At 32.9% G+C, this 13,603-nt stretch overlaps 1 protein-coding gene across 3 annotated transcripts in view; it reads right to left on the reverse strand.

Moving 5' to 3' along the window:
- Nucleotides 1-716: 716 nt before the first annotated feature.
- Nucleotides 717-13,603, reverse strand: part of LOC128212977 (cytosolic carboxypeptidase 6-like) — a 28,241-nt gene continuing 15,354 nt past the window's right edge. The window contains exons 10-13 of one of the 3 annotated variants that reach the window (XM_052918410.1): nucleotides 9,073-9,185; nucleotides 8,370-8,532; nucleotides 3,761-3,792; nucleotides 2,248-2,384 (exon numbers count right to left, since the gene is read on the reverse strand). In XM_052918410.1, coding sequence (XP_052774370.1) covers nucleotides 3,771-3,792; nucleotides 8,370-8,532; nucleotides 9,073-9,185 — 298 coding nt within the window. In that variant the 3' untranslated portion in view covers nucleotides 2,248-2,384; nucleotides 3,761-3,770. Of the gene's footprint in view, nucleotides 2,385-3,760; nucleotides 3,793-8,369; nucleotides 8,533-9,072; nucleotides 9,186-13,603 lie in introns of all 3 variants that reach the window. The other 2 variants (XM_052918411.1, XM_052918409.1) reach the window with 2 other exon arrangements.

A 13,603-nucleotide genomic window follows, 5' to 3' on the forward strand; every position in this document is an offset into this window, starting at 1 on the left:
TTTAGCATAATATGGACCCAAAACTTAATGATGGATTAATGACACAAATTGCAATTGGTTCGAGTTCTTATATCAATTCAGTTATTGTTGCTAAAAGTACATGAAATGTATAAGGTCAATAAATCCAGTAAGAATCCACATGCCTACATTGCTAAATGTTAAGGTCACTGCACATCGTCTCAATGAGGACAACATTTATACTATGTACGGTAATATGGTAATCCATCAATGCATATAAATAAGTTATAGCGCGAACATGAGCTTGTGTATTCTGACCTTTAAATGTCTTGTGTGACCTTGACCTTTGAGGTATTGACCCGGATTAAGGTAACTGCACATCATCTCAATGAGGACAACATTTGTACCAAGTAATATGGTAATCCATCCATGCATAAGTAAGTTATAGCCGGGACACAAAATGTTACAGCCAGATGGACAGACAGATGGACGGACGGACAGACAGACAGACAGACTGACAGATGGACAAAGTGCATTCCTATAATCCCCTCCAAACTCCGTGGCTTGGGATTAAAAATATTTTAAATTGGCACATTGCTGCTGGGGAGAATGGTAAGGGTCTCCAGCATAAGTCACATGACCGGAAACACTTGACATAAACATATTCAATTCATGGAATTCTATTTCATCTATTTCAATCTTCTCAGATAACATCTGGTCCGAAACAGATCCTTTGATAATTAAAGAATAACCCAAAATAGATTTCCTGTCGTTTTTATTCATTCAACATTCATATTTTATACAAAATACAAAACAGTCGACAAAATATCACATTCACATGTATATCACAAATTTTTTGTCATAAGTTATGTACAATTTGAAAAATATCACTTTCACAAAATGAACTATGGCAAAATTCATTTGTCAAGGTAAAGTCTTTACACAGTAAAAGTCCACTTTGTCATACAAACGTTTAAAAAATAAAATATAGAAGAAAAACACCAACAACATAATGTAAGAAACAAAAAATCTAAAATGGTCGTCTTTTAACCACATGCTAAAAAGGAATTCTTCTCATCGTGGTATTCACAATTTCACACATAAGTACAACAGCGACCGGCAAAGAAGGATCTTATCATAAATATGTTGCAAGCATTGAATATGACAGCATCAAATCTAATGACTAAAAAAATAGAATGCCATTGGTGTGAAATGTTTGAAAAGATCAAGGATAATTTTAAAGTGGTTGAAGTTTTTCTATGTGAAATATGTTTCATAGTTTGCCGATTAATGGCCCTTTAAAAACTTGACAGCAACAGATTTCTGAGCCTGGACAAGCCTCATATGATCATATCTGTATGTCACGGTTCATTTTTAAATTGTTCAGAAATCGGTGACTGTTTTCATAGTCGAAGAAGTGAGTGATTCGGTCACAGAAGAAAAGATTTTCTCAAAAAAGCCTGAACAATATACATTTCATAATATATTAACCACAAGCCCAAATATATACCAACAAATATTACAAACCCAGATTATTTTTGTTTACAAACCAAGGCTTGATTTTCAAGTATGTGCCAATTTTGATCACTAGAGATCTGGTTTTTCATTATAAACAGCCCAATGTAACATGTTTAAACATACAAAATTGCAACTAAAGTATCACAATAATCTAACAGAAGGAAATAGATCATATATGTGGGAAACATGACAGTGTAACTAATGGGATAATGCAGGAAAATACTCACATATATTTATACATTTTTGTATATTAATGTACTTGCATTATAATAATTCTCATGCATATAATTTCTATTTTGTTTCTTAAAAGTTTTTTTATCTAATTTTCTATCAAAAACTCTTCTTTATTTCACATATGTCTTTTAACTGCAGGATCAACTGCAGCCTCTATCAAGACACACTTTACAATAGTTTGTGCTTCATTTTGTGAAATATGTTGTGAGAACAATGTGCAAGTGAGGGAATTTAGTGTTTAACCTTCTTTGAACATTAACATTAATGACATCAGCAGTTGTAGTGTAAACAAATTGGTGATGTATATGAGAACTGAGTTTTGAGATTGTTCAAGGAAATTATCTTAATGAAAACAACGATTCCTTATTTTGTTCTATCAAGTTAAAGTCATTTGGCTAAATGAAATAAGATACAGAATAAGGTTGTAACACTTGAAATTGGAGCCAGGAATTTTAACCCTTTTGGTGCCCATTAGGGCATTTGTCTTATGGAAATATACACGAAATGCTCAGTACTGTTTGCGTTCTTTTTCACGCTCCCGAAGTTGAAGTCGAATATTTGTGGACACATCGTTAAAATTGCTTGTGCTATTTATGGATAGGTCCGACTGTCGTGTGTACATGTATGGTCTTCGAGAGCCTGTCTGTCGGTCATCCTGGCTACTCATTGGTGGTCTGAAACACACAAGATATTAGATAACAAAAAAAAACATTAAGAAATTTACTGAGCAACTAGCCATAAAATCTAGAACCATCTAAGTCCCTTACACCAGGACCAAGCTTAGCTCATTATTTAAATTTTTGGTATAAAATGTGAAATTTTCTCCTTATAAAGAGTGTTGAGAGTTTTAACGAAAACTGTTTTAAAGACAATCATGAATAAATTTTGGTTTATCAAATCAATTACAAGCAAGTAATTTTGCTCAATGAAATATAGATACTCAATCCTGTTACACTGAACATTTCTCTAGAATTTGGAGCCTATAGAGATTGTTTCATTTAATTGGTTGCATTATTTATCTATTGATATTTGCGAATGTAGAGAATATTAAACCTTGCAAAATTTACCTAAGCTAAAAGTTCACAAGAAAGTTCCATGCAAAATTAAAACAATTGACAGAATTTCCCTATATGCCGTAACAGGCCACTTATAACATCGCAGAAATATATCTCAACTCAGAATGATATTTTACATGATTCCCAATGTCGCATCTAAATGGAACATTGAGGACTGAATTACAATTTGCAATAATTGAGATATGATATATATAAGCCTGAAACAGAGAACATTTGGTACCAAATATAAGATGATTGATTGATTATTTTATTTCACAGAAATAATCAAAGAAGCTGTGCTTATAAGATAAAACTCTTTAAAATAAACAACATTGATGTATACATGAATATGTTGACTAGCTGTTTAGAACATGGTTAGTAGAGAAATATTTATACATGGAGGATATAGGATGCATGCACACAAAATATAAAGTCAAACAAAAACTGCCGGACATCTTAAATACCTGTGTTGCACTTATCGTATTTTGTATTTTTGAGCAAATGCAGGACCACACAAAATGTGTAATTTTTTTCTATAATGTAAGTGTTGATAAAGTTGTATACTTTAACCTGAAAATCAGCATATTGAGTCAAAATTCTGACTTAAATAACTAGCTTTCAAATTGGGAGGTGACATTATTAGATACAAAGAAGGGAACGATATACACTATATATATATATATATATTTCTGGAAGCACAAGCTTACACTTTAAACAAGAACATTTCTATTGACCCCCCTCACGTTTCACTAAAATAATTCCCACACAATTCTAAAATTGCAAAGATTCAAATAGTTTAATGTTTTATAAAATATCCTTTTCAACTACTAATAGTTCCATTAATATAAAAAAGTATACCTTTGATAATTCTGACATATTTCCATTTCATTGTTGTTGTCATTTTATGTTCTTGTTTTAAATGTGTAGTGAGAATATACAAGGAAGATAATATTGATTACAATGTGACTTGCACAAAGAGTGTGTGCCTTTCTTACCTCCCCTACCTCATCTCTCAGATCTACTAGGCCTGAAAGAAGCACACCAAACAATGAACAGAAATGTAACATGTAAAACACAACAGACATTAGAAAACTTGTGTCAAAAGCCTTGAACAAAAGATGGTTCAAGAGTGAATGCCAACATTCACCCACTTGTTTTTAAAGCTGCACTCTCACAGATTGAACGTTTTGACAACTTTTTAATTTTTTGCCTTTGAACGAGCCAATTTTTGCGAAAATGCATGGAAACCAGTTATATAAGACTGTTGACTAACAAGAGCTGTCACAGAGACAGCGCGCTCGAAAAAGTTGAAAAAGGGGCAAAATTTTGTTAAAATGCTTGATAAAGTTAACTCCTCCTGTGTACAGGTTGGGGGCATGATGGTGAACAAGTGTGCAAAGTTTCAAAGCCATATGTCAATGGACTTTGAAAATGTTTGAGGTGGTACAGAAACTCTTACAAAAACTTTTAACATAAGTGGTTATGCCGACGCCGACGCTCGGGTGACTAGGATAGCTCTCCTTATTCTTTGAATAGTCGAGCTAAAAATTAGATTGCAGATTTTGATATTTATGTTTAAAAATTGATGTTTTATGCTTTTTTCTTAAACCGTTAGTAAGGGTTTAGGCCATAAAACGTTAATTTTCGAACAAAATATGAAAATCTGCGATCTGATCTTTGTCAGCAATCTGTCATTGTTGGTTTGAAGATATTTACGCAAAATTTGCTCTTTCTAAGACAAAAAATAAAAAAGGTATATCTGTGAGAGTGCAGCTTTAATCAGATCATGTTCGGCTATTTTTAAAAAGACCTCGGTGTAACATGTTGGACCCCATGTTGAAAGAAGACTGCAAGGATCAGCTCATATGTCATAACATATCATTATAATTAACAATTATCAAAGTTAAGCAATGATGCCTTAGCTGCGACAAGACCTCAACTTGATTAACTGTAACCTTTTTTTAATGAAAATTTGACAAGCCTTCAATGAAACACCCTTATAACTATGGACCCCCCCCCCCCCCAAAAAAAAAATGTTTACAAAATGCTTAACACCATCCTGACTTCCCTGTGACACAGTTATTTGGCAGAAATACTAGATGAAACACTTTATATTTAGGTTTCTTACAAGCAAATAAGAACAACTTATGGTAACCTTTTACTATCAATAATAGTTATTGCTAAAGTGATGATTGGTGAACAAATAGTGCAAGCCTTGATCAACAGATTGAAAGGGTTAATTAATGTGCAAAAATGCTTAAGCAAATATATCTGATGTACATCAATATAATAGTCCCACATGGCGTATTGTTTGGAGTCCTGCGTAGGATGTGATATCCACAATGGCCAATGGGAGCTATTCTTCCAAATGAAACCCCCTGAATATGGCATCATATTTTCAGAACAGATCAATATCAATATAATAGCTAACACCAGAGCAACAGGAATTTTATTTGATTAATATTCCATCCTAGGGTGTCTGTGCGATGTATTCCATGTCAGTTTGATAAATGGAGATTAAATGCAAATAGAGCATTAAAGCTAATGCACAAACATGACGAACATAACGTTTTTCGATGTGCATAAAAAAAACTAACTAGCTTTTTATTAAAAGCACTCATCATTAATCAATGAATACGAACGCAGTAACAAATAAAACTTCTCTCATAATTTCAAAAATGAAAATGCCTTGTGTCTATGAAATTCATAGAATTTGAAATCAGAACTTTGAACTTATCAGAGTAAAACACAATGGTAAAAAAGTCAAAATTCAATAATGCAAACAAACCAGCTTTAAATCAAAGAATTCCATGCATGTTTAACTCCATTTTACCGAAGCTTGAAGATTTTTGCTCTTTCATAGGACCGTTGGTACATAAACAGTTCTCTGAATATAATGAAAGTATAAAATTTATAACATTAGAGAAAAAATGTATTCCAAAAGAGTTGTGTAAACTATTATATTTATGAATCCAGCGATTTATTGTCCTGTCTTTAATGTTAACGTTCATTCTAATTTGGGTAATTTCTCTAAATAAAATTATCCTATAATTGTTAATTAAACATGGCAAAAAAGCCGAAATTTTCTAATGTTTTATTGATAGCTTGTTGTTAATCACATCGGGATGGTCCAAAAGCAGGTACTGTAGACGTTTCCATCAAAACCAACATGGTAATAAACATCATCGTAAATAGGAATTAAAAAAAACAAACAATAAGAATTTGAGGATAAAATTATAAAAGTTGAATGCGGGGTAAAAGATTAAATCACCATGGTAACACATACACAATGCAGTGCAATTTTATAGTATTATGCTTGAACATATAACCTTATGTAAAACACAATCTGGTTATGGAAATGCTTCAAACACGGGTAAAATTTGAAAATAAATTGATAACTTTGGGATCATTCAAATCATTGTAATACAGATAATTTTGTTTATTTGAAAGGACTATTGACTTTTTGTGGCTAGTCATGACATCATTGATAATTGAAAATTCCATTTATTTCACACTTGTTTTAGAGACAAGTTCACAACAACGAAAATAACATACATTTCAAAACAATTTCATCAAAATATTATTTAGCAGATATCATTAACTGAATTAATTAAGAAATTAAATAGTCAAAAATAATTTAAAGTGTTCATAGTTGTATTTTTTCATGTTGACGCCAATTCTGACAGCATTTAAGAAAAGGTTAAGTTCTACAACCATAAAGTTGTGTTCATGACTAAGATCTCAATTTTTTAATGATACATATGTTAAGAAAAAGCACTATAAAACATCTTTTAATTGTGTAGGGAATGAAAAATGAACATAAAGTCTCAAAGCAAAAATATACTGAATGTTTGTAACGTCTTAATTGTTCAACAACCATGCGCGGGATCATGTTCAATGACTGTATTTAAATATCTGTAATTTTTAAATGGGGTATGATAGAAGTGAGAAATTCGATCAGCATAGTGGTGAAAACATTCCATTTCAAAAAGCATTATTACTTTTATGCTTAATAGAAGTTCATGTAGAGGGATAAGAGTCTACTTTAATTTCGATCATTCCTTATTTTGAATGATTCTTCGTTTCTAATTATTGAATACTATAAAGCAAATACTGGCAATTAATAGATAGAAAATCATCCAGATACCAAGTTCTTATACACACCAGATAAACACCAAGAACAGTCAAAGAATAGATGTCTTATAAATGTCTTTACATGATGACAGAAATAATAATCAGAAACCAAGTTTTTAGACAACAAAAAGCCTATAATAACAAAACCAATCAGGTTTTAGCAAGGTTTTAAAAAGGACAGGGTGTTGCTGAAAAGAGACAGGGTGGTAGGTGTTTTAAGGGCATATTGAATCGGGCTGTAAAGAACTTATACATAGTAAATTTTACAAAAAATGTTAAACATGTGTTTAATTTAAGTATTGTTAGGTATCAGCTGCCAGATCTATTAAGTTTGAATGATCATTTAATAAGCTTTTAAACAAAACAAAGGAAGTATTTGATTATCTGAAGCATTCAACTTTTAGAAGGCAGAAGTGTGCATAGTCTCCATTAGGCAACTATTAACTAATTGCTAGATTTACATCCCCAATCTTTTAACAGTCGCCCTATAAATGTTATTGACTCAATTAAAAATGTCAAATTAGGGTTTGTATTTGCGTATCGGTCCAGTGCTGCCCGGGAACTGCATTTATTCATACCTACTGTGTTTATGTATGACATTCACATGTAAAAAAGGAGAATTGTTTAGATCGTGTTCATGATTCGTCTAGAAACATGCGTATATGGTCCCTTATAAAAAAAAGAGAGCATGAACACATATTCCACAGTAGTTTTAGAAAAATAAATGCCAAATCGCCCCCATTTAGAAAAAAAATGGATGAAAATCTAGCAATTAATCTATATTGGCCTTAGGGCAAAGGGCTGCTAACAACGAAGGATAGGGTGCAGCACCGTCCTATAATTTATAAGATAAACCCCGTCACAGTCGAACACTACAAATCTTAAATGTTGATAGAAATAAGGATCGGGTATACAACAGACATTGTAAAATGACAATAAATGATTACATGTCTTAAAAAATGTCCATTTATTTCAAATAATAATAAAACATAGCAGACCATCCATTGTGGTTAAAAAAGGAAATACTTCGCCTCAAAGACAAATTAGTGCAGATAATAGTTGTAAATCACTTAATATCGTTTGATCATATGAATTGCTCGAGCAAATTAATCCATTTTAATCGACTTGGAAACCTTAGTTACGAGATCCGCAGAATGATTTAAGCAAAACAGCTAACGTCAGAGATTGTATTTGTCTTTGGGAAACAATTCTCATCAATAAATTTTAACAACTGAATGGCAGCACCATATACATATTAACTTGTATAACACAATTATCATCTTTCTACTAAATCGAGGTATATCAAACATTCTGCTTAAAGAGTCTATCAATGTTAATCATATACTCACTTGTTATATTTATGAAGAAGCAAAGCTATTAAAATGTAATCATTGATTTCCTTTGCCTGATATATTGTAATTAATTTAAGTTTGACACCCCATCGATACCATTCACTTCTACACCACTCACTTTTCATCATAAGCAGTTTCTGAGCGATCCTGCTGGTTGCGGTCACGTATTCTGTAGGCACCAGGTTTTGGTACGATGCTGCTGCTGGGTTTTTGACTGACTACTCCCGCCAGCTTGTAGTAGTCTATGAACGTGCGAGCAAGGTTTCTTCCTAGCTTCATATCTTATAAAGGGTCAAAGAAATTACTTGACAAAGCCATTGCTGCTGAAATAGTTTGTAACGCTAAAAAACCCTTAGTTTATAAAAACTCATCTTAGCTTGATTGTTAAGTCAGCGTAAATAAACCACACATAGATGCATGTCATGGTGCTCCAGGTAAGACTCAATTCCGCGCCCTCTCGAGTAACATGTGTTGTCGTGTAACTTGTAATATCATGCTAGTTTAAACATAGATTGCCAAAAAGTGAATGCTTGTCTTTTTGCTTTTTGTGTTTTTCAATTAACATGGGACGTTACTCAATATTTATTAAAGACATAATTATGGGCCTTTCTACACATGAGCATATTTATTCTAGCCACATGTATTCTTAAGTTCCAAGTTCATATCTTGAATGCTTTTTTAGTTACAGCCAAGTAGAAAGGTTTTGCATGATGATGCTATTATCAGGTAAGTCAACTTTCTTTCTTAGGAAAACAAAGCTTAAAATGGATTTCTCATCATCCTTCAAGCAGAAAGCTGCTAATGCTAAGTGTTAAGGATACATCCCTCCTCTGTATAGGGCATGGCCTGGCCCGTGGAGCTGGTCTGGTAGCTGTAGAAGGATACCTCTAGTGTGTAGCAGTGAGAATTGTCATCCAGGCATCCACCCAGAGTCCTGAGGCAGAAAAATAGGCTATACACATTACAATTAACATCACTTGCATATATTACTTAACAAGGAGTAGCAGTGTGAAATTTCTTGCTGGCATTCATCCAGGGTCCTTTAATGTGATGAATGAGACAAAAAAGGTTGTTAAAATTGATTCAAATTTTAAGGTCAATACAACTGTCTACATTCTAAAATAAATAAGACATAAAGAAGAGAATAAGTACCACAAGTAGCTCTCGTTTTAATGCATATTAACATACCTTAATGATCATACTGAAGATGTAGAAACCTTCACACACCTTAACAGAAGAATGATTGCCAATTAACACAAACTATTGGAGATCATACCTATGACAATACAGCTAGTTTGTGTTGCTGGTGTATCACTGAAATATATCTGATACCCCCCCCCCCCCCACCCCATCATCAGTTAAAGAAGTCTCAAGTTGAGTGAAAGGACCTAATGAGAGCAATCAAGACAACAGATGATCACTTTCCGGACAAAGAACAGGACTGTGAGGTCAAACATTCCTGTAAAGAGGGACTGGCCATCTGTCATCTGTGAATGACGCATGTTGAGCTGAAATTAGGGGTCTCATGTCATGCTAATAATGCTCATAATGTTATTTACAGCTAGACAAGAAACATTGCATGTCAGAAACTCGATCAATTTGCAAAGACAAACATGACCAATGTCAGTAATGATGGCAATGAGTAAGGGGCAAGTGCCTGCCAATGGTGGAAATGGTCTTGAATCAATACAGCTTATTGGTGTATTTTTATTTAAATATGGGAGTTATTTATTTTTCCATCAGAAAAAAGATTAAATCATTTGTTTTAAATCGCCATCATTAGTAAGATTGTCTTGCAAAAATGGTAACCAAAATTCAATGCAAAAGTCATCAATTGATTTTATTAGGCCTAAAACTATTTAGAATTCAATTGTGTTTCTCGATTGACAAGTATAAAGACATTTGCATCAAGACTAAGAAAGTTTGTTGGTGTGTTTTGCCAAACAAATGTCGCCAACAAAGCAATACTGTCTAGCAATCTATTTTTTTGGTGCTTCTACCGTATAAAATTACTAAGACTTCATGTGAGAGATCAAAAAGATCCTTACTTAATATATCACCACAGAAAATACCCTATTTAAATCTATTGCTGCAGACAATTCAAAAGAGAATCAATGCATGCATGAAAATCTTCTGGGACAAATCATCCGATGGAAGATAATTTTTTGCAGGAGGGAAGCTGAGATTTATTTCTCCATAGATGCTTTTTGACCCTTGGGTTTGGAGCCAGCACCTTTGCCTAGTGATGCATGGTTAACTTCCCAGAACCAGTCAATGTAGGCAAATCTATTCCCAAATCTCATTTGCTATTTTACATACATCACTTTCCTTAAATTCAATAACTCAAGCCAACTAAATCAGGCAGGCTTTCTTCGTTTGGACAGTTCACATAAAGACGTAATCAACGATTCCCATTCTGACTTCCTCACTTATGACGAACACCACTTTTGGCCTTCATTTTGATTAAATCCACTATCCTGATATCAAGAGAGTTACACATGAAAGAACAATCAATATATATTTTCCCCCAATTTGGTATTTTGTGAGGTAATTTCTGAAGCTGTCAGAACTCGCATTAGAACTTCATACTTTATGGTCTCAGTTTGCTTAAATTAAAATACTTTATTTCTGAAATGACAAGTATTAATTTCATTTTGCTTTATGAAGCAAAAAAAACACATCTTTTCTTTAGAAGATATTCCTAAAGAAAAAGCTGCTTGAGTAAAGCATCTGAATTTATGCCCTGACAGAATTTTCAAAATTTAATTGTCCTTTAATTTTATTATTTCGTTTATAAGGTATTATGAGTACGAAATTGTCCTACATTAGACCTTCGAACTTAAGACTATTTAAAGTAAGACCAAAGAACTGTTTAGAATCACTTATAAATGACACTTTCATACCAGTCAAATTCTGCACCTAATCTTAGTAGGACATTAACTTTCAATATAAAGACTTTCAATGACTTTCATTGTCTACTACATGATTAATGTATTTCCAGTTAAAGGTTAGACTAACTCATTTCATCTAGAAATAATCTTAACACTGAAAACCTTCTTAATAATGCATTAATTGCAAAAAAATACAAAGGAGATTAAGGAAGCAACAAATGTTGAGAAACAGCATTAACCAGCAGTCAAACACCGAATCTTGTTAATTTCTAATAAATCAATATCCTTGTTTGGAGTTTTCAAACGCAATCAATGTTTGCTTCAAAATGAGAGCCGGAACAGGCACAGCACAAATGTTTCCATGTCCCATGTGATCAATGGGCCTTCTATGGAAGTAAGTGCAGAATTATGGAGTTTTCGTTCCAGGCAAATGGGAAGCAATTCTCCCGGGGCAAGGATCAACTCGTGAATATTGCAGTTTTTCCATCGGAACCATTATATCATGATGAATCAATGTCATTTCTGGAAGTGATATTGTAGCCATATACAATGTCAGTCTAGTCATATCTTCTTTACAGATGTTTTTGCATGACCTTTCTCCAAATAACTGTGCTTGCTACAATGTATATATATATTTGATTCATCAGAGAATATCAGGCCTAAAATCAATTTTTAGTAGCCAAATATAATTATGAACATATTAATGTAATTCAATTTAGTTTGAGTGCAACAGCAAATATTTCAAAAATCGAAGCTAATTAAGCTGTTAGTCTCAAGCATAATTGTTAACACATTCATCAAGGAAAATACTGTCCATAAAGGGGCTGTACTCCGTATGATGATATAGCAAAAAAAAAAGAAAATTGTCGAAAACTGACATAAACTTGGAATCGAAATGTACAATGCATTGAAACTTACTAACTGAAGTACAACATAGTTTACAATTAATTTATTTTTCGCAGTTTTTTCATATTTTTCCATCAAAAAAGATTACTAGGTATGTCTACCTAGTAGAATTCATTCCTTATGCGTGATTGGCTAGTCGATGTTATCACGTGATATTACCAAGTTAGGTATATAGCTTAAATATTCCTACTATTTAAGGTAAGCCTTCATAGCAGTGGATACAACACTGGACTGCAATTTTGGCAACTCCGGTTCGAACCCGGTCTCCGACTCGATTTTTCATTTTTACATTTTGGTATTTTTTTTTACAATTATGATATAAAAGAGTAAAACATTTTATTAAATAATTGTCCTGAGATTCATTACAGAAAAAAACTTTTTTTGGTGCCAATCTAATCTACAGTCCCTTTAAGTCAACATAAAACAATCTGGAAAAAGTACCGGTGATAATTTTAAGAAATCAAAGTTTCAAATTCTAGATTGCCTGTCATAATACTTCATCTAAATTAATCGTAAATTATCAAAGAAAAAAGTGATCTTTTTTCACTTAAAAGATATTCCCTGGTGTCTTTCAATTACAGAATATTCTAGATTGTAAGAATATTAAAGCTGACACAATTTTGTATAAATCATCTAGGTGTCACTAAAACAACACAACTTTCCCAGAACGTTCCCTCAATATTGAATTACAACTTTTCAATTCTCAGCCATATTATGTTAGCAAGCTTTGTGTCCATAACTGCCTGCCTGGTATTTATCAGAAGAAACATTCTGTTAATTATACCACTTGTCAGTCAAAATGTACTGTTGGCATTCAAAGTTTGTTTTAATTTTCCTGCAACATTTTAACAAATTGGATCTCGTTGACACAAATACTGTACAATGGGTCCTTTTTGGGGATTAACTTATTCTGGCCATATTGCGCAATGTTGAAAAATTGTAAACAAAAAAAACCTAAGTTAATATATATTTTTCTTGGTTTTAAAATTGTGATCTGATCAATAATTTAACTAGAAATGTGTCCATAGGACACGGATGCCCCCACTTCGATTTTTTGTCACAGAAAATAAGCCATAATGATTATTTAGGATAATCTGAGGGCCCTAACTCCTAAATGATTAAAGCGATTTCCATGGCTATCGAACTTGATCAAGATATTATGGTCACAAACATGTGTTAAAAGTTTGGTGAGGATTGGACAAACAGTTTTCAAGAATTAGATCGGAAACAATCTTCGGGACGTATTTTTCAAGTCTTTTTTTGCAAATAAAGGGCCGTAACTCCTAAATGACAAAAGCGATTTCCATGGCTATCGAACTTGATCAAGATATTATGGTCACAATCATGTATGTAAAGTTTGGTGAGGATTGGACACATACTTTTCAAGAATTAGATTGGAAACATATATTTTTGAAGTATTTTTGGCAAAAAAGGGCCGTAACTCCTAAATGACTAAAGCGATTTCCATGACTATCGAACTTGATCAAGATATTATGGTCACAAACATGTGTTTAAAGTTTGGTGAGGATTGGACAAACGGTTTTCAAGAATTAGA

The sequence above is a fragment of the Mya arenaria genome, chromosome 13 (assembly GCF_026914265.1).
Source record: "Mya arenaria isolate MELC-2E11 chromosome 13, ASM2691426v1".
Classification (NCBI taxonomy): Eukaryota; Metazoa; Mollusca; class Bivalvia; order Myida; family Myidae; genus Mya; species Mya arenaria.